The sequence below is a fragment of the Mya arenaria genome, chromosome 8 (assembly GCF_026914265.1).
Source record: "Mya arenaria isolate MELC-2E11 chromosome 8, ASM2691426v1".
NCBI classification, from domain to species: Eukaryota; Metazoa; Mollusca; class Bivalvia; order Myida; family Myidae; genus Mya; species Mya arenaria.
In genome coordinates this window covers 3,239,973-3,263,548 of record NC_069129.1, presented here as the reverse complement: position 1 = coordinate 3,263,548, position 23,576 = coordinate 3,239,973, and the positions used below count along the sequence as shown (strand labels likewise).

General features: G+C 36.3%; 1 protein-coding gene across 1 annotated transcript; it reads left to right on the top strand.

Moving 5' to 3' along the window:
- The first annotated feature begins 8,969 nt into the window (after positions 1–8,969).
- LOC128242998 (putative nuclease HARBI1) lies at positions 8,970–11,142 on the top strand. The gene is made up of 4 exons (XM_052960466.1): positions 8,970–9,315; positions 9,962–10,074; positions 10,282–10,284; positions 10,924–11,142. Exons 1-4 carry the CDS (start codon positions 8,970–8,972, stop codon positions 11,140–11,142), a joined length of 681 nt encoding a protein of 226 aa, XP_052816426.1.
- The last annotated feature ends 12,434 nt before the right edge of the window (positions 11,143–23,576 follow it).

Here is a 23,576-nt window from a genome sequence, read left to right as displayed (position 1 = left end):
TCAAGAGTTGAAGAAAACAGTTTAAACCTAGCAAGACCCCTACAATTAATAGATGGATCTGTTTGTACTATTAATTCTGTAAGTCTTTTACCACATGTAATCCTTGCAGACAGCTGGCTTCATAAAGTTAAGGTCACATACTTCTGGCCGATCATCCAGTTAAGCAATTTGAATTAGGACGGAAAAGAGTTTTGACTTACCAAGCATCGGAAAATCGATGGTTGGGATGCCTTGGACTTCTTTGCTGTGTACTTGATCCTGCTCTCGAGCCGTTCCAGCACTTCCAGCTCATCAGGTGTAGAATCATCATCCTAGCAATCAGGAAAAGCTGACTGTATTAACTAGAAAATAATTTGACCCTACAGGACAAGAACCTCGCCTTGTCGCGATACACAAGTTAAAAAAATCCTACCAAGTACCACAGGTGGTGACCTCTACACCTGCCAGCACTATACTATATATTCAAGCAAGGCATAGTTCATTACCCAGGGTGATAAAATTACTATAGTTACTAACAAACGTTTGGATGGGACTTTAAACCGAGCATGTTAGAGAACCTGGCTCCAATTTCTCGAAACTTCTTAAGTCTCTTATAACAGGATAAAGCTAATCTCATTATTTTTTGTTTTCAATAAATTGCGTAATATTAACTTCTTTAAGAGTTTTTATACTTTAGATAAAAATTACCTGTATGATAATCACACTAAACCATTTTTCATTTATCAAAATTCAATTTAAGCTAATTGAAATAAGCTACTTAAGCCTGTTAAACCATCTATGACTGGTCCAACTACTAACACTCGTCTTGGGGTATTGCCCACTATGGGAATTGGTGACAATGAGTATCATTATTCATCCATACATTTAACAGAATGTTAGGTCGGAAGCTTAACCAACAGCTTTGTTGGATTTCCCGTTGCAATGACTGAAATATCAGTCACAGTTGATCAGTCACAGTTTTGCTTAACTGGCCAGTGAGCTGATTAATAGTTGACTGAACAAATCAAAACAGATTCAAGATGAAGTTACCTGATCTTCACTGAACCCAAGCAGTTTACACAGTTTGTCCAGGACACTAGCCCAGTTGTCGGAGATTGATGCATTGGATTGCGAAGGCTGCATAAGGAAGAACTCCTTCTCAATCTGGAAAAGTAGTGTAGATTAATACTGTGCCATGACAGTAGCAGCTGCAAAACAACTAGAAAGATCCTATTTCAAGGCCAGGTAACGACTGTCTTTGCCAATATGTCTGTGACTTAAATCCAAATTGATATTACCTTTATAAATAAGATGAAATAAAATATATAACTTAATAATATTAAATTACTTACAAACTTCTTGTTTCCCAAGAAAGGGTATTTTTCAACGATTTTGGCAACACCCACATCCGGGTTGGTCCCGATGTATGTTCGCCTCGCCCGTAATGACCTCCTCTGAGCTGCAACAAGTAAGCAAGGCAAGGTAGACTAACATACAAAGATGTGATGTTGTAAAATTGTAAGTTTTTTAACCACAACGAAGATAAGTAGTCGTTAGGAGCAGTAGTATAGAGGTTCACTGGGCCACTCCTGTCTTATCGAAGGTTTAAGTCGTGCAATGCCATAATACATTTAAACAGTAATGAGTCGACGATAGCAACATTAGTATCTCATTATATGAAGGGTTGTATTGGAAATTTCAATAGATACCTTTAAGAATCAGAGCCTGATCTTAATCTTAGCAGGCTTCTTCATTTCATTCAGCAGGAAAAGGCTGGCGTCAACCAGGCTCAAATCATCTTCATCTACATCATCTGTCATTATGCATCAATATACTATAGAAGCCATCAAGTTTTAATAAATTATGCTTTCACTACAAGATATTGACAAGCTACCGGACAAGTTATTAAAGTTTTCAGTTTTAGTATTGTTTAAAATAGGTCAAATTAATGAAACAAAGTCAGTTATAATCTATTTGGTTAAATTACCAATGGGTAAGTTTGTAGAACAAACTCGTCTTACGGGAAGATTTTCATATTTATTGTTTTTATCATCAATCGCCATTAAAACTATGCAACAGATCTTGAACAGTTTAAAATTTAAAGTTGAACAGCTTATAAATTAAATGTATCTGTCTGCAGAAAGATGTGGAATTGTCTTGTGGGTGCAAGGTGGTCTAAGTGACATTTTAAGACAATTCAAGACCATGCAGTTTAGTATTCATACTTCAATACTAGGAGAATAGCCTGAATGTGCATTTAAATTTATACCATTGACTCCTGGGATGATAGCAAACTTGGCCGATTTCACCATTGGGGGCTTCGGCACTTGTGACCGTTTCGACTTGCTGTTCCACTTCCAGCGTATGTTGCGGACCTTCATAGACAGTTTGCTAGTGAAGAATGACTGCAAAAAGAAACAAACATTTACTATAATTATATCACCCCAGGAGTACTTTCTTGCTCTAATGGGATAAATTGTTAAAACATAAACAAGTGTTCTGTCATTTTGGAAAAATGCTCTCAAATTACTAATGATACATAATAATTATACTGTAGTACTTCCAAAGGTTTGTATACATATATTTACCCTGGCATCCTTTAAGGATGGCTTGATGTTTATCCCAATGCAGGGGTATAGCTGGTACATCTTTTACCGCGGTCATCAAAACCGCCCACCGCCAACACATGATATGCTGTTTCAGCAATAAACGTGTCCCACATCTGAAACATTTCCACATAGTTTGAATGACCTGTCAATATAAACCCATAACGATATGACATTAGTAATCAGTGTAGACTCGAATCATCAGGCAAATCTGAACAGTCTGATCAGGGTCACTGTGATCAAATTTATTATTTCAAGCTGAAAATAATTTGAGCTAAGGACACAAGATTATTTAACAGGCCTGTATTAAATGGATCTAAAGTACAGTATGACGTAATTAATCACTGTCTCTTAGCAATTTCAACAATGTCATTGGGCCCTGTTACCTTGAGAACTGAAAAGGCCATAGGTGTCATAAAACAGGCATTTTTAGTATTCACTACCACTGGGGCTACAGTGTTATTAAAGGCCTTTGGCAATCTGGCAACCTACAAGTGTCAGCCGAGATATTATATAACGGTATGCATCCTTTGTCAACGATGCATATTAAGCCCCGCGAAAAGTAACTAATAAGGTATACAACAGTACTTACTTTAAAGATGTCCCCTCTATCCAGCACCATTACGCTGTAGGTTGGTACATAGGATTCCAACGAGGCCAGTCCTGATAAGTTCCCAGTAGAGCATGAAGCCTGTGGCGATGTGGTGGGGGTGGTAGGTGTTGAAGTCCGAGATTGGGTGACAGGTGTTGGAGGGCGGTCTGGGTTGGCAGGTGTTGGAGGGCGGTCTGGATTGGCAGGTGTTGGAAGAGCGAGGCAATGTTTCCTGAGGAGCTGACGTCTTTTTTTGACACATCAGGTTCTATATGTTTCTGTATATTGGTTACAGGCTTATTGCCAATAAGGCCGTGTTCAACTCAGACAACTGTTCAAAGAAAAAGGGCTGCACCGGTTATTATTGAAATCTTAATATTCCGATTCATGATAACAGACACTAGAGGGCAATACAGATTGTCAGAATACCCTGATTTTGGGGCAGTCTTAAACTGTGCCTTAAACATAATTTAACAATTCTAAATGTTCACTATTTCCCCACCCACCTATTACGAAATTCACCACATAACCACAAATGATGAAATGTACAACTAAACTACTAAAACTTACATGAGTAAGATAGAAAATAATACAAACTAGCATTAAACGTAAATACATAACAGAGAATAAATCTTATGACCTTCAATTTGTTGATAAAGCGATGACAAATACACAAATTATTTTACGCGCACTCTTCCTTCCAAACGGAATTGTCGTTCTTGGATACTCGGTAGAAACATGTTTAGATCTCGGACGCGTTAAAAGAAATATGTGCTTAGATGTTAACACTTAAAACGATATTAAACACGTTTAGAATGAAACATTTAGATTTTAAACATGTTACGGCGTTTAATATCTAAACGCAATTTTTAGAGTGTACGAAACGTTAAGGAATGCATTTTCATCCGAAGTATCAAGTAATGGCGACAAAGAAGCGTCAAGAAGACGGAGACAGAGGCCAATGGCATCAAGGCTAACAAGTTCAGTTACAAAGTCATTTAAACAAATTGACAATACATGCACTAAAATCTCATTAAGTAGGTGGACAGTGTTGTCGCATTCGGCAAATACATGCTACAAGTCTTCTTGGTAAATACAATTACATTTTATACAGTATATGTTTCTTTAGACTGTTGGTTTGCACCATAGTTTGGCAATAGCTAGCGTCGTATTTCGAAATGATCATTGTTTACATACGACGTAAATGATACATGGTTGGATAAATGGATGCAATATACGAAATAACATAAATTCTGGATCATTTGCTATTCTAGTGTTCCACATGTCGATTTCATAAGCATTGATTGTTCTTTTGACATGTGCTTTCCAGACGTATTTGGATGGCAAAACAGATTTAACAATGTAAAATCATTTATCATATGAACAATATTATGCTTTTGTAGGATGTAGCTGATATCGGAAATAAATCCTGATCTAACTGTGTTTCTATCTCGTATATACATATTATACTTGCAAGTAAATATTTGTTTCGTATTACAATGGTGAGGAAGGGGTAATATTTTATGTAAGAACATACGCTTTCTACTCTCAATTTCAGAACATATTCTGTGTAGCCCTAGCATAGAATGCACCATGTCTGAACGTGAACGCGTTGAAAATCCCTGATTTTTCTTTGATACAAAGTGTTGGAAGACATCAGTTTTATTTTCATCGGATTTAGACATGTCATTCCATAGTTTAGATCCATACAAAATAATTGGTAGAACAACCTTTTTATACACACTTACTGAGGTAAGAGGATTCACGCATAAGGGGTGAACGCCCCGTGAAATGATTGAAAAAGTGAGTTTCGAGCCCTTTGAATTCGACCACTTATTCGTTCGCCTAAAGTCATGTTCGAATGTTGAAGTATACCGAGATGATTTGCAAAAGGTGCATTTGATATAAGAGCGTCGCCATAGACGACACTTATCGGGAGGGGACTACGATGTTTTGAAAATGTTATGGTTGACGACTTTGTTAAGTTAACTTCGATATTCCTTCGGCGGCAGTATCTATATACGACGTCGCCTTGACTCTGCAGACTGTTGGGGGAAGTCGCTAGTAAGGAAATGTCCTCTGCGAATGAAGGGTTGTTACATTTAACAGACATTACATTTGCACCATATTAACTTTTTTTCTAGAGTATGGAGTAGCTCGTCGACGTAGAGTAGATACAAAAACCTAGACATGACCCCACCCTGACGGACTCCACGCACGATTTCGAAGGCGTTAGATGTCTGGCCGCTATATCTGATGACGCAACGCATGTTATTATATGACGATAGAAGCAGGCGAAGGGGATTACCCCTGACGCCAAGACGTCCGAGCTTCAGCATTAAGGAGCCGTACCGCACGGTATCAAAGACGGCGCGCTGGTCCAGACACGCCACGTAGACGTCGCTGCCACGTTTAATATTGTTCAGAAAAGTCTCTTGAAAGTTAATGGACGTTGTTATGCAACTTAAGTTTTTCTAGAATCCGTGTTGTTGTTGTTGGCTAGGGAAGTCCATTTTCATTAGTTTTGTGAATGTGTTAAGCCTATTGATGATAACTTTTTCAAATATTTTACAGAAACATGGTATCAAAGAAATTGGCCGATATCTAGCGGGGTCTGATTTATCCTTACCCTGTCCCTTGTAGACGGGGATGAAACACTCGTTTGTCACGATAACGGGACGCGTTCCTTCGCGATAATGCTATTAAACAGAAAGGTCATTCCCGAAGTGAACTCAGCGTCTGCGTTAATTAAGTGTTCATTTGATACGTTGTCTAAACCTGGGCTTTTTCTTCATGCGAGGCTTTTTATGACGTTATTCACCTTTGTGAATGTAATTATTTTAGTAATGGTGTTCGTGGCATACGTATCTTCTTGCAAATAGTCAATTAATTCGTATTGTTGCATTGTATCTAGTTTATCAGCCGATGTCATCGTACTAAATACTTTCGAGAAATGGTGTTTGAATCCCTCAGCGACCTCTTCATATTTGTAAGAATGGTTATCAATGGAAATACAATTACATATTTCAAAGTTTTTGCCACTTCTTGCACGCAATAATTTTTAAAATGTTGTATGATCCAATTCAGCGGATTTATCTAGGTCATCAAACACTTTGTTTTTGTGCATATCACGATGGTGTCGCTGTGTGCGACGAAATTCACGCTTGGCGCTTTTATCGTCCCGTAAAGTCTGCGAATGGACGTCGCGGAGTTTACCTTGATCATACCATTTTTTCTTTGCACGCCGGACATGCGCATAGGAATGCTTTACCTCCGCAGACCAGTATGGTTTTATGTGCTCGTTATAGGTGCTTACGGGAAGGTGTGCCGAGGCTGAATGAAGCGCACTGACGAGTCTCTCGTTTAACTCGTCCGGATCGCACGTCACTGTATTGTTACAGAGTATGTCAATAAGGGTATGGGCTATAAATGATTTGTAATTTACCAAATGAGCGTGAGTGCACTTCGTCCATGATATACACTGTCTTTTACTGATCCTATCGGATTTAGTTGTTGACGCTTGCATTTTAAAAGAAATTAATGTAGGAAGATGGTCTGACGTTAAGATTTGATCAGGTGATAGAGTTCTGTATGAGCACACGTCATTGATTGTTGACTTTTCAATAAATACATGGTCAAGTACCGTACCATTAGGAATAAACATAAAATCAGCGTTTGATTCATCCACACTCCGAGCAGATTTCAGGTTATTCTGATGCACAAATCGTTTTAGCAGTACAGATTTAGGTGACATGACACCTTGAACTATTCGTCCGTTCCAATCGCCTGCTTGAATGACGGTGACTATTCTAGAACAGAATTTATACAAGGCATTCGCATCATTTCAATCTCTTTGTACAAATCAAGATCGTTACAAGCAGGCAAGTACAACATATATATAAAGGCAGGTGATTATCAATCTTAAGTTCAACTCCGAGAATTCAGCTGTTGTTAATAATGCCCCAGTTGTTGGTACAATCGCTACATTTTGACGATTCGCTATTTTACCTGACGAGTCGCTAAAATTTCAGTTGTTGGTATCAATTTAGCGATCATCGCTACATATCGAAATCGTTAAATATATAGCGAAATCGCTAAATTGACATTACTTCCTGTTACTGTTGGGTTGTGGTTTTACTGGTTACTTCCTGTTCATCAAATATGTCGTCTGCAGATGCAAGCCTGAAAATTGAGAGTAAAAAGAAGGTAAAAAGCGTGAATTTTACACCTGGGGAGATTGATTTGTTGTTGACTCTGTGCGAAGAGAACAAAGACAAGCTGCGGTCAAGTAAACCAAGCCCGGAAATGAAAGGCATTATATGGGACAGAATGGCTGAGCAGCTGTCTGTGTTAGGTGTTTGTAGAAGAAATGGAATTAATCTAAAAAAACAAATGGGACAACCTACAAAGGCATAGGAAGATAGAGGAAGCCTTAAGGAAAGCCCACAAGAAAGGGACAGGAGGAGGAGAAGGACTGCCTTTGAAGGAAAAGAAAGAAGAAGCTCTGCATCAGAGGGTGGTGGACTTGTGTTCGGATGACCTGTCCTCCTGTGGGTTAACCGGCGGATACGAAACCAAGATCTGCTTGGGTAAGCCAAGTAGTGAATGATGAACTTTATATCTTGAGTTAAGCAGTTATTAGTAGTTCCATATGTATAAATGAAGAGAATGAGATGCTTACATCACCTACCCTATTTCAAAATTTCAAAACACTTGCCACGTATATAACATTCAAACTGAAATCAATTGAAACAATCAAAAGTTCGCGCTATTCAATTTCAAATGCGCAATTTTATCCAGGGGAGTTAACTACAATATTAGGTTGTTTCAACACATAGGCGTTGCAACCCTCGATACACCAACCCTAGTGTGATAAATAATTTAAATCCTCTGTCATTTTAACCCCTTATAAACGTAAATTATTCAGCCCCATTACAACTGAGTCATTCAACCCATTCCTTCTTGACAGCTTCGAAATGAATATCAGGTCAGGAAATGAAACAATTAAAGGGCAATTAAGAATGTCGATCAGGTGTGTTTAACGTGTCAATTGTGGAACCAACATCTATTATATCGGGGAAAAAAGTATGCATAGCTAAAATTGAACAACTATGGCAAAAGATTGCTTCATATATTGGTAAACTTGACTTAAATTCCCGTCGGCACCAATCATAATAGTTCCGTGTTTGTAACAAGTATACCTGTACACAAGAATGAAAATCAGCTCTCTATATGCTTCAGCTGTCCATATGCTTATCAAATATTGTTCTCCAACTGTGCCAATGAGTTATGATATAATACACTTTCATTAATTCAAATTAGATAGTTTTAAAATCAAGGGGATCGAGGATTTCACAGAAGATGGGGGGAGGGTACCTTAGAGGTAACTGAATTGGCCCCCTCGTTCAGAACTGCCTTCATTTTTATCTAATTATTTAAAGTGTTGGCAGTTGGTATAAGGCCGGGGTACTCCTCCAAGATAATTTTAACAACTTCTTCATTGAAAATAAAAATGAATTTAGACCATTTTAAGGGGCTGGGCCTGGGCCCGTATTCACGTACATGTCTTAGCCTCAAATGTAGACTTAGGACTCAGAACTCAGACTTTGGGCTGTAAAACGGTACTCACTAATGTTTCTGAGATCAAAGTTTGAGTCCAAAGTCTGAGTCTCAAACGTTGAGTCTATAATTTAGAAGCTTTGCAACCTTCAAAGATGGCGGCTGGACATAGAGCTATCGTTAGAAATCGCATGTATCTGAGGCAAGTGCCACGTCCTCGTATTTTTCGCGATATGAGTAACCCTCTGGAGGACCTTAGGGAAGAGGAGATCTTTGCTCGCATTCGTTTCTGGCCGGATACGATCTACTTTATTGTTGATTTATGCCCGGCAGCTGCCCGGGACACAGGCAGATGCTTCGCAATACCTTTGGTGTTGTGTGTTTTAAGCTATCTGCGGTGTTTGGCAACAGGAGCTTTCCAGTTGACTGTCGGTGACACTGTCAACCTGAGCCATCCCACAGTAAGCAGAGTTTGCCGCCAGGTTGGACAGGTGCTTTCTGCTCTTGCAGACCGGTATATCTGCTTCCCCTCCGGTGATCGTGTCCGCCAAGTGAAGCAGCAGTTCGGTGCCATGGCTGGTATGTAATATCCACTAAATATTCACTTCTTAAGCTTAAACTTTAAAGGAATTACTCAGCTTAAAATATTGTTTATGTCACCTCCATTGAAGGAGAGTATTCCTAGTGGGAAGTAAACCTTGTACCCTGTTATGTAGGTTAACCTAAAAATAGCTCACCTATAGTCTTTTCTGTCATGAATACATGTATGTTTATGTTTACCTGGATTTATGTAAATATGCATGCAGTAAGTAATAATACAAAGGGTTTGACAAGTGATTTTTAAGCATGACATGTAACTGGAGATAAATGAAGTTGCGCCTGTGTGACATATTTCTTCATTTCAATGCAAATATTACTGTTGATATAAATATTTCAGTAAAATAAGTTAGAATTGCATATGTACAAGGAGTTCTACATACATTTTAACGGTATTGAAGGAAGTAACACATACATAAAATCTTGATGAATGATCCAATTCCTCATTTGATGTAATGAAATATTCCATTTAAAAGTCTGAGAATGAATTTCAATACATAACTTTGTTTTTACAGGAACCATTGAGAGTAACCTATGATATACAGTTCCTGTTTTATGATCACCTAAGACTGGGACCAATAACAAAAAAATCTTACTCAGTCTAAAATTACACATAATCATGTTTCAGGCTTTCCCAACGTTGTCGGGGTAATTGATTGCACCCATTTAACGATAAAGAAGCCATCGGCCAATCCTGAGGATTACATTGGGAGGAAAGGAGTTCCTACAATAAATGTTCAGGTAAATTGAATTGAATTGAATGTTATCCATTTTCAAAGATGTTGAATTCATTAACCATAACCATCTTAATCCCTGAGTTTCTACTCAATTATAAAGTTATACTAAACATAACATTTATTGAACTGATTTGAAATATATTTTATGAATTTGAATTATATGTAATTTAGCATTATTGAAATCACAAATATTATACTGTGTATATTTCAGGCTGTATGTGATGCCTCATAAAGGATCACATCAGCAGTAGTGATGTGGCCAGGGAGGACACACGATGCACGTATCTGGCGCCAATGTGCATTCCGAATGAGGTTTGAAGATGGTATGAACATGTATATGACTTAATCAATGGATACATTAGTACTGTTAAATGAAACCATATGCTTCCCATCTAGTTATAGCATGCATTCATACGGATATAAATATAGGATTCATAGATAAAGCAGTTAAAAGTACCGGGACAATCTGGCTATTTTTTAATTGATCTGTTGTGTATTTGTAATGAAATGACATATTTTACGCACAGGTGATATGCGAGGGTTTTTACTTGCTGACAGTGGTTATGCCTGTACAAGGTATATGTTAACCCCCTACATGAATCCTGTGGGAGAGGCACAGGCACGTTACAATGGGGCACTGTGTCGCACAAGGGTCACTGTTGAGCAAACTTTTGGAATTTTAAAGCAACGATTTCAGGTAGAATAACATTAACACTTTTAAAAATTTCCCTCTGCTTAAGAAACATTATACAAATGTATGACAATGTATTAATTATATAAAATATCGCAATATGAAGTATTTTGTTCTTGCAATGTTTTTTTTTTCCAAAACAATGCATTTTCTTGTTGTCAGGTACTTCGGAGGAAGTTGAATTGTTCTCAAGAAAGGGCGTGTATGAATATTAGAAACTGCATCACATTGCACAATCTGGGGATCGATCGCAGGGATATTGATACTGTGGACCCAATCGACCCCAATGATAACACACATTATCATGGAGTTGATGTTGGGGACAACATTGATGGGAGGGCCGCCAGGGAGTACGTGATCAGAATGTACTTCGAGCGATAGGTAAAATTACTTGTAATACAACAATACATACACAGGTGTACCACTATCAATTCTGTTCTCAATTTTATACAAGCGTCACAGGCTTAACATATGATTTACACTTTGATTCTTATTGTATTTCTAGCGATGTAATATATATTTTATAACGTGTAAACCATCTAATATTCAATATGTTGGACAAACTAATCATTTTTTTTCTTGCAGAATGAATTCACAAATATATGATATCAAAAATTGTTTAATCAACTCTATATCTAATGCTTCTATCTATTTTGGATCATAAGATAACGAATGCTCAATGTAAGATTTTTCTTTTCATCCAATAGATGTTGTTCATAATAATTAAGACCGCCTATGTAAGAAAAAAATATGGATCAAACAATTTAAAACGATTTTTCCCAACGGTCTAAATAATAAACTTGTATATGATATATAACAAAACTATATAGTAGTAATAATTTATTATGTTTGCCTATCATTACGATTTTCACTACACTACTTGTAAAAGGCTATTGTATCACATAATAATATTGTGTTTCTTTATCGTATATATATCTTTAGCAATGTCACTTATTTTGCCACCAAACTACGTGCCGCCATTTTATGACGTACACGGAACGTCCTTTTTATATTGTTTGTTATTATCTACTGTTTAAGGCGTTACGCGGAAACGTTCAAGATGATAAACTTGACGCGTGTGAGTATGTGGTTAAACTTTATTCATATAGTGACGTATGACAAAGACATGGGCGGATTTGATCATTCAAATCAGATAGTTGCCAATTTCAGGATGATTCTTCTTGGGTTGACTGCTGAATTCATAGCTTAAATATAGGGGCAATGTTAGAAAACCGATGACTCGCAAGCAGTTTAGGGAACGCATTGTTGAGGAGCTTGTTGAGTTATGAAATCTTTGTAATACCCTTTCCATTTGTAAGCTTGGTAGACCAAATTCTCAAGTACTAAACAGGTTAACTGCTCGGAACCACTTCCCTAGGGCACTTACTGAAATACACCCTTTTAGAATAGAGATGCATTGTCTAAAATCCTTTCGCCAGGGAGAATATGGCAAGTGGTGAAAAAAGGAAACTTCCTTGACATTACACAGTGTAGTTTTGCCCGCAATGTGACGTTTTCCTTTGTGAGGTTCCTTGCTTTAAAAAATCTCGTATAAGCCAAGATTATATTCTTGCATACAAACGCCAGTATTCTGGGGATATATAACTAAATGTAGCGGGGTCGTCCATTCAATTAATTCTCAATTTCAACACACCATCCGCATTTAATCGAAGCTGTCAGCGATGTGATCGCCAAAGCATTAGGTAAGGCAGCATTACACGCTATTTATGCGTCAACCGATGAAAAAGACAGAGAGATATCACCAGAAAATTCCTGCCAGGAGGACTTCGATTTCGGAAGAATATGTATATACCAGTGTTATTGTTAAAATTTATCGGCTTGTGTTGTTTAAACCCACGGATTAACAGTCAATGAGTGTTACTAAACCACTTGTAACACCCCTGCTTCTTTGAATTAGGATTGAGCTTATATATAGGAGATTAAGTTAACCCTCGAACATGACGCAGCAAGCTAGAAAGGATCTTTCCCAGCACCAACCAGTGGAAAAACGAAAACGATTCTCAAATAATTCTTTCGTTTTGTTTGGATTATCAAAAGTGAAAAACGAAAAAAGACAGTATAGCTTTTTTGTTTCTCTATTAACATTTTGTAAAAGCAAACAAAACAAAAACGGTATAAATGAATATTTTTCTTGTTTTGTATTCCGTGGTGGTACTTGGCATTCTTGTACTTAATGAGTTTTTCGCATAAATATTGCCTTGGCTGACAAAGACAATTGCCCAATTGCGAATAACTTGACGAAGTGCGATCGTAAGCAGTAAAAGTATTCGCCAATGAATTGTTAATAATGCTATTCTGTAGTGTATCAAGTTGTTCTTCTATATACATAAACTGAAGTGGCAGCTATATAGAAAACCCGTAGGTCAGTCGGTCCGATTTGGTCGTATCCGTTCCCTTTTGGTCCTATCCGTATCTTTCTCATTTATGGTTTGATTAGCATAAGTCACCTACCTAAACAACGGAATGTGTCATGCACAAGACTAGCGTTCAAACTTTGAAGGTCAAGGTCACAACAACCTTCTTGTATTATTATGTTTCGCTAAATAAAGAGTTAATGATGATATTTTATGATACAAACAATTACCAGTTTTTCCAGTCTTTTGCACTCTGTACATTAATTGCAATTCTGTGGCACCTTTAGATAAAGTGAATCACAATCTACTTGCAATAAAAGCGCGTTTTGTAAAACATTTATTAAACATGCTTTCCAATATGTAACCAGTGCGTGGTTAAAGTTTAATAAATAGCTTTCAGATTCCATACAGTGGTACAGTATTGATTTTATTCATAACTTGCTGATTTCTAAAGTGAAAACCATATTGAACCTATCCCATTTTTCTGTTTAAGTTTGAATGACAATAACATATCAATATATTTTTTTCCAAAGTGGTGTTGCAAACATTATCAATTGAATTGACTTGAAAGATTGAATATGTATCTTTATAGAATGTCGGTACTGCTCGGTGGAGCTGATAGACTAACAGAAGGAACTATTGGCGGAGAGCAAGATCCGCAATGAACTGCTCCGGGAAATAAGTGTTTCATTAAATCCAACGAGATCAACAAACATTAAATGATATACGAGTACTTTGGTTTCAGTGAGATTAAAATGTATTTATTGACATGACATTACTTTTAAGGTAATATTTATGCGAAAAACTCCATCCATCCATCATTAGGATGCATTAAAAATAGTATCATATATTTTTAATATAACCATAATGATGATTCAAGTCTCCAAAGATATATCAACAGCATGACTTCTGATGATACAAAATTATGCATACTTCATAGTAAATCATATAGAGTTGTTTGTGTAAACTGAAATTAAGCAGTTAAAGCTCTCTTACTCCCAAATTAGATTTACCACAATAAACACAATCGTTTAAATATACCAAAAAATGTTTTTTAGTAAAACAATGGTATGTATAAATGATACCGAGCTTAATTTGTTATTAAGGTGCTTCTTCCAAATAGGTACAGTCCAACTGGTGGGTCATCGTACCGTGATAAGTAACTTGCGTGTGCAAACCAAGGACGTCTTGTGTAAGTATAAATATCTATATTTACAGATAAAATATTACGGAAGACTTATCGGAGCTGCACGGCCTGTAACCCTGATCTGAAATTGTCAAGGAAGGCACTTCAACAACTGTCTGGGGCAGGGAGTTCCACAACCGGATACCGTCTGGAGAGAGAAGGAGTGTTGATACACCATGGTCCTTGCGAAGGGTAGCAGTAATTTCCGGTCATGTTCTCTCGAATATAGTGGCTGAAATGAGGTGGTTCGACGGTATGTGAACCATCTGGTTGGCTATGCGGTATACATTACAGATTTAGCTTATGCACGTCTCTCCTGTAAGGTGGACCATTGAAGCTTTGGTAGCATGACAGTAACACTGCTAGTTCTGTGGTGATGATCTCCAGTAGAATATCTGGCTGCTCTGCGCTGGACCATTCCAATTTTGCTAATGTTTTGCCATGCTCTATTATTGGGCGGACGAGTGTCTGGTAGCAAAGGTATTTTGTTGCTCTAGGGTACTGATATGTGTTTCTGGATATGAAAGCCCTGGTGTTGTTTGCTTTCTTGACTGTGTAATTTATATGTTGATTCCAGTTTTATGTATGTTCAGTCCTAGATACTTGGCAGTCTACTGATTCTAGTGTGTGGCCATGGATGTTGTAAGGCATATCCAATATTTTTATTAAGATCACCCTGGAGGGCACTGGCATCATCTGCTGTTTTTACTTTCCAAACAGCACACAGTCGACGGCAAAGAGGCGCACTGTAGATCTCCTAGAGATGGAGTCTGGTAGGTCGTTGATGAAAAGTAAGAAGAGCAACGAAACCTAGTACGCTGCCCTGAGGGACTCCTGATAGAAGAGGAGCAGTACTGGATGTGGAACCCTCAAGGATGACCTGTTGAGTCTTGGAGCTCAAAAAATCCTTGATCCATTGGTGAGAGGTGCCCCGTATGCCGTAGACGTCTAATTTACGAAGAAGGCGGAGATGAGGAATCTTGCCGACCGCCTTAAAGAAATCTAAAGTATAACATGAGTTTGTTCTCTGTTGTCTTGTTTTTGCCAGTGGCCGTGAATACGAACGGTCTCAAGTTTGAGTCTGGACGCACACTCACTTATTACAGACTGTAATTTAACGGTGTTTACAAAGAGACTCAGACTCAGACTCAATGTATTGAGTCTAGCCAGTGAGTCTACTACGTAGCTGTCTCACGTGAAGTAAATCTCAACTGTCATGTCGGACAGGCAACTCGACAGATATTACCGGTACCGTAGATTTAGGTTGTCTCATCGACCGCAGGTATTTGCCGACAGAAACAACACATTTGAAATTTTAGCTGTTAAGAGTGTCCGGAAAAGATAAAGATTCTTTCCGAAATCAATCATGCCATTATTGGCATCGTGGAGCACACCATAGGAACAGCCACGATGAGGAGCAACTATCTCCCTCCTCTCATGACGGTATTGTGCTGCCTGCAGTTTTTCGCAACCGGAGCGCATCACATCGTTATCGCACAGGCCCATGCAATTCACGCCGTATCTGTTCTCCTTGCAGGACATTAAATTTCCAACGGGGTTGGAAATTGAAAGTGTAAAAAGTTTTACAGTGTCGCCGGTAACTTTGACTTTTCCTGTTTTGATGTACTTCTTTGCTGGTTTCACAGCCAAATATTTTGAGGTGACTCACGGAAGGACGTATACGGAAAAATCATTTTATTGATGTGGATTTCCGTTTTTTTTTTGAAGTTATGAAGAGCAATATCGTGAATTACTTAAAAAGAATCAATCACAACAAAGACACTTAATTTATAATGACAAAGCATGTGGGCTTGTCAAGTTATTATTGTCATGCTGTGTTGTAACGTTTGTGTAAACTTGTGTAGAAATGTTTTTAAATTGTGTGATTTGTAAGATTGTGCCTGGTGGATAAATGTACCATCATGAGAAGTTGATGCTACTGTACAGGTTAATATTAGTTTTTGATTTGAAACAATGTAAAAATCATAAAATCATGTTGTTTTGGTCAATTACTGATAAATCAACTAAATCAACACAGCTTATTCAAAGTACTGAAGGTGCCATAAACGGATTACAGGATGCGTGCGGAAAGTGTGGTTAAGTATTTTACCTTTGAAATAACAATCATATTTTTTAGTATTTGATACAAGTTGTATTTTTTCATACAAGGTTTCCAAAATGAAGTCGGAGCGGTTGATGGCACTCATGTCAAGATACAGGCAATGAGGCATAATACGTGAATAGAAAGGGCTATCATTTCATTAATATACAGGTATGAACATTTTATTTTTACATGTTTTCGATTCATTTGTAATTTAAATTCAAGATTTGTTTTATTAAGCTCATTGCCATAGGAGTACTTGCTCCTATGTTGAAGCTTGTTTGAACATTATATACTGTTGGTAAAGAAACAAAACAATCATATTTGGAATCTTCATCGAGGATCTAATAATATATGTAGACATTGACAATTTCGACCACTTTCTTACTATAGAAGTCATTCTAACCCCCCTATAGGATGTTATACTACATCTTAACTGGAGGCAATGGTTACATACTATATAAAACATGTACTGTGTACAAAAACTAAACATCACTTCAATTGATATCATTCTACATGTAGAAATTCAAGATGAGAGAAGAAGGAAACTCAAGACATTGATTATCAGAAAGGGGCCCCAAGAACAATCCTGACTATCGTTTTAATATCAATACAAACTGAACTTTACTTTAAAAGGCCTCATAAAAGTTGATTATAAGACACTTACTTGGTGCTTGTTGCACAACCAAATCTGCAACACTGGCAGCATATTCCACAGGCTCAATCACTGAACATAAGATGTATTTCCCTATTAATGGTTCATATAGCTACAAAACATCATGCAAGACAGTGTAAACTAGATTGTGTCATGTTAAATAGTTGTTTACTTTGTTTCCATTATATCATTTCACTTTCATTCTGGGAATTATTATATATATTAAAAGGTAACATCTATGGTTGAAACAGTTGCGCATTACCATTATTTTGACCGTATCGAAAAAAAATAACTGATACTTTTAACAATTATCTAATGGGTACCTCCAGATAATATCCCGCCTGGGATCCCTATCAGTTAGGGCAATTTCCTCTGCCTGTGTTATCTTGCCAACCGGACCGCCACCGGTGGCCATGCTTTCGTTATACTTTTTCTTTGCTAAAAGAATAATGGATTCTTAATACTGATGTTTAAATTTATAATGATTTTATTTTAAAGCTTTATTGAATTTCCACCACGATCTAATTCAAAGATTTTTACTCTAAGACTTTGTATATATGAAGTGTTTTGATTAAATAATAATGTATTATTTAGTATGAAAATCTGCCATTAGGTATAATATACCAGTGATAGGTATCAACACATTAATTACATTATAACTCTACTTTTCACATTCTTGAACAATTTTTTCACCTCTGCAGGTATTCACTTTACATTACTTGATCTGCAATTGAAATGGCCACCCTTCCAATTTATCAAAATTTCATAATGAACAGGAAATATCTTACAAGTACTTAAAATAATAAAAATAAATTCATACCACTTCCAACATAGATTATACATAAATACAAGCAGTCAGAATTTCTGCAAGAAAATACTTTTCTAGATGAGAAATATCTTCAAATGAGACATAAAGGTATTTAAAACCACCTTAAAGCAGCAGGTATGCTGTCAAAATCATATTGATCATAAAAGAAGTTCTTTAATGCAGAATTTGTACTGAGATTTATACAATCTTTTTAGGTTGAATTGATATTAATTCCATCTCATAACGTTAAAATTAAGATGTAAATAGCCACTGAAAGCTTAATCATTTAAGTAAAAGGTAACGTTTAGCTTCTTACGCATTCAAGTCATCGGCCACCTTATTCCAGGCGGCCGACTTTTCTTTAAATGTAATCCCGTCGGAGAATCCCCCGTACAACACATCGTACTCCTCAATAACTAACCGCATGGCAGTCGTTCTTTCTCCTCCCATGTGATTCTTTGTTATTCTAGTGACAATGTACTTCAAACACAGCCGACTGTCACTCAGGCGCTTGCATTGTTCAGGTATCTGATTTTGACTACATCGGTAATATGCGTCTAGAAATTCTGAGTATAGTTCAAGAACGATAACGCTTGAAAAAGTAAACAATGGCCGCTTACGTTCATGCAAATATAAATATTGCGGAATCGGACTCACGCTCAACGTTGAGACTGAGTCAGAGATTGGTTGAAATCATGTAATATTTGACATTGGCTGTATTTAGTTGATGTTAATTTGGATGGCACTTTGGAATCGAGAAAATAGTGTAAGGATGGTTTAATATAGTCCCACATTTCATATGCTGATGCTCTTGACTGATTGCCACCCTTCCTGAAGAAGTCATGTTTTTTGTCGCACTGGCCCTGAGATTGTCTATGTTTGCCTTTTTCCAAAGGTAAATCTTCCATTTCACCGGTTTACTTCTAACTGGTCTTATGTTAGAGTCGATATGCACTATGTCGTGGTCTCCACGATCAGATCAGGGTAAATCTCTTAGAATTCACCAATCATTTTTGTTTCATTTTCAGCTCTTACAAACACGGTCAATGTTTTTATTAGGAATTAACATTTTCCATAAATGCATTAGTTAATACGTAGTTAAAAGTTAATCACTCAAAATTTATGTTTGTTATACATGTTGAATGTATTAATGTTGAATACGAGTGTCACTTATGATGGATGGCATAACCTTGAATTTCAAGCGCGTGTTTTTTATAAGTTAGATTGATGCAAATCATACTTTATCATACTTTTATACATTATCATATTATTATATATATATATATATATATATATATATATTTGAATAAATAGCCAAATATTAGCTAATTAAAATTGCAAAAAATTCCTTAAACATAATTATTTGTACTCCATGAACCCGTTTCATAAATGGTCGCATCGCAAATCCAGCAAGGTTGGAAGTCGCAAGAAAAACGACCGAGTTTGCGACACAGCGCAATTTGCGTTTCATTAATCGCGTCGCAAAATAGAGCTTGCGACTTTTTTTCTCCTTCGATAATTTGCGATACGCAGTCTATAAAATGACGTCACAGCATCACTGCGAGTACCTGTTTGTTTACGTGCCATCTGTCAGATTCGACAGGCGAACTTCTGTATCATCTGTAATGGCAGCAAGAAAGCAAAATTGGTCCTCGCGTGAGTTGGAGGAACTTGTTTCTGGATACACCAAGCACTGCACATTTTTAGCTTCAAAGCACGGGCCAAGTACTACTGAGGCTGAGAAGAAAATCGTTTTGAATGAGATATTGTTGAGGTTTGTAATATACATGTAGCTGCCACTTCTTCGGTGGAGAACCGACGTGACTTATTCAGGTCAAGTGCACGGCAGCAGATGTAAACAAGTGTCGATTCAGGTAAGTTTTTTAAAGATAACTTTCTTAAACTGGGAGAATGTTTGTGAAATAAAGACCATAAACCCCGCTATTAAGAGCACTTTCCATGGTTATAAAGAACTTTCTCTAATATCCTAGTTTTCCAGAAAATCTTGACCAACTGATTTCTCGGAGCTGAAAATTTAGGCAAAGTATACAGCTCTTTACTACTACTGTAATACTGTATTCAATAATCAAGTGGTGGTGGTGGTGGTGATGGTGGTCAAGTGGTGGTGGTGGTGGTGGTGGTGGTGATGATGATGATGATGATGATGATGATGATGATGATGATGAATTTTATTGATAAACTTAATAATTTTCTTTATATATATATATATATATATATACATGTATGTATCAGCTTGTTGTTGTTTTTTCAAAATAATGTCGAGAAATATTAAACTGTTTATATTTTATTTTGTATATGTATGGCAGTATAATTATCTATACTAATTAGTTAGAAAGGCTTTAAAGTACAACTTTTTTTCCTTTACAGCACTAAACATTCTTGATGGGTAAAGTGCCTGAAGGTGCATGAAAACCAAATCAGCATTGACTCAGCATTGAGTAGTTATCATCTGTGCAAAGTACAAAGCATGGGAACAGACCAAACTTCAAATGTTGAAAAGTGAAGAATTATTGTGAAAAAACAACTAATTGTTGGAATACCAATGACAAAATAAAACAGATATACATCAAATTACCCAAAGAGATTGTTTACATGTTATAATATTAAAAAAAAACAACAACATTAGTTGAGAACTTTCACTCTGATATTTTTGGAGGGGTGAGCCCACTTAGTGTTCTTGTTTCTTCATATATTTTAGTTTAAAAGTACACTCATTTGTTTTAAACTCTGTATTCTGAGTTAGTATCATAAGTAAAATTCATTTATTTGAAAGAGTACATTTTATGAATATGTCCAATTAAGCTTTATATTTTTTTACAAGAAAAAGGTTGATTTTAAGCATTTTATTAGCTATAAAAATGTATGGTAACATGACATTATGTATATTTTCTTCAAAACTGGACGGTAAAATATCATAAATTGTCTTTTAAATTGTTCAATAGACATCATAGATAATATCTAAAATGATTTCAGCAGCTTGCCTTATAGTTAACTATTTTTTATGAATTTTATAAAACTGCTATATATTTTCAAACATCGAAAAACTGCTCTTTTCCGAAGAATCATAAGATCAATCAAAATGAATATAGATTATATATATACCGGAGATTTACAGACAGTTATTTCGCATTAATAAGGCTCTGCTAACAATTCTCTCTGATCAATGATGCTCACATTTTGGACAGAGTACAGTGATTGTAGGAAAGCGTTTTGGTATAATAAATATGTGGTAAATAATGTCAGGAAAAACTAACATGCCGGTCAAAAATTTGAAAAAAATATAAGCAAAACTGATTTAAAAATAAATACATAATTGATTCATGCAAATAAATGTATATATTTGTGATAAAATGTCAAAATGCAAGAAAAGGAGGAACAGCTAAACCAGGAACTGGATTTTGTCTGAAATAAATGTTCTGGAATTTTTAATAATAATAAATAAATAAGTAATATTCAAAGTATTTCGAATGAGAATATGCAACAAGCAATTATTGGTATGAGCAAAGATAATCATTCAAAATATAGTTCATTCGTAAAATTGCATTCATAAAATTATTAAAAGTTCATTTTACCAAACTTGATAAATATTGTTTTATTATTTAAGATTGTAAACCAGACTTATTCAATTCATTAATGAAAACTTTAAATACAATTCAAGCCTCTTACAAAGATGTAAAACTTAGTATTCTATTTTTGTTTCAACTTTTGGGTTAAAGGTTCATTGATTATGCACCAGTCAATGGTCAATTATGTAACCACGGCCCCCAAGGTCCGGGGGTGTACAGAGGATAGCCGGGGAAATGGGCCGTGTTTTAAATTCCCAGTGGCCCCGCAGTGCCGGGTGAATGCAGTGGTTTTGTATTTGCGCCAAAATTTAGACGGGAATGGGCTTTAATTAGGGTCCCTGGGGTGCGGTGGCATTATGCAGGGATTTTACCATCAGTTCGTCCATGTAATGTGGGGTTTTTACTCGCGCTTGGCTAGACCAAAGGTCAAAGTCCCCGCTATTCCCCGGACCTGGAGGTGCCGTGGTTACAATTGACTGGTGCATTAGGTGTAGAAATTATGAAAGTTGAAAATCCAGTACATATCAAATCAGCATGACAGTAAATAAAATTCACCTTAGTGCAAGAACTCTGCTTCTATATCTATATGCAGTGATTGAGTTATTGCACTAAGGTTACATTGTAATCCATTCCTTGAAATAAACATAATTAAGGTTAAATTAGATTCGATATCATTCAAAATATTTGTTTGAAGAAAAAAAAAACGATAAGCAAAATAGATATTTATTCTGAATTACCATAAATGTAATCGCTTGTCTGAATCAATTTTTAAATCATATACCTTGGAACCTGGAAATGGTATTTAACCATAAGGGTTCGTTTTAATGCCTCTGCCCTATTGCAACCATTTGTGATCTCATCCTGTTGTAAAGAAATGGATACACATATTACCAAATGTGTATGTACACATAGATATAACAGATATTTTTCATACAATTTTGAATATATACTAAATATTTATAAAGAAAATCGTCTATAAAATAAAACTGAGACATCTACTGGCCTTTATGCTTAGAGCTATCCCATTTTGTAGCCTCAATATGTTGTCTACCCATGTGATCCTAACTTTCATGATATGAGCTTGTTTTATTACACACAAATCACTTACCTTGGCAATAGTTATTGCTCTGTCCAGATTGTCAGCAGTCAGTGCATGCTTTCTTTTCAGACCAAGACTGGGTATGACAACATCTTTCAGTTTCCGAAAACTAAAACATAAACATGCACCTGATGTTGACTGAAAAAATATTAAGATTAAGTAATAATACATACCAGGTATTACTTAGGGTATTAGCCATGTATCGCCACTCGCCGTAACTGATCTCGACGAACATCGGGCTTATTCGGCCTGTACCTAATGTTGCTATTTTTAGAAACAGAAGGTATTTCCCCGCTATTCATAGGTCAATAATGGAATTTATACATTGTAAGTGAATTATACGTTTAAGAGATTTTCTGTCGATAAAAAAAAGAACTGTCAACAATCTGCATGGAACTGTGATATTCAGATATATTCGTATCAAAGGGCTATGAATGTAACTATCATAGAGCAATTTTGTAGTAGTTATGTACATTATTTATGTATAATATGAGTATGTAATCTTTAATTTGATTGTTTTATGTTAGAAACATATTAGACTAAAAATTTTGTTTAAAAATGATGAGTATTGGTACGTGACCTATTTCTAACATACCATAATACATGTACATACCCGTTATTTGTTTACAAAATTCATATTTTCAAAATTAACTTGTGAGAAAAAGTTGTACATGGTTTGGGGCTTGAAGTCATGACTTGGACACTAGCGACATTCAATTGCTTGGTGTAGGTCTCGTTTAAACCCCAGACTGTTGTGAAACATTAACAACCAAACGCACAACAACTACATATTTGTACCTACCAACCCTTAATCTTGGCTGAAATGGATATCAGTGCAGAATGTATTATTTTATGGTAAGTTTCTGCTGGTTGATAATCAGAAGTCTAATTTCTTTCAGGCAGGGAAATGACTTAATATTACTAAGTCAACAACACTGAGTTATGAAGAATTCCAGCCGGCATTAAATACTCTGTTGGATCCTTGAGACAGATTTGACAGCCAT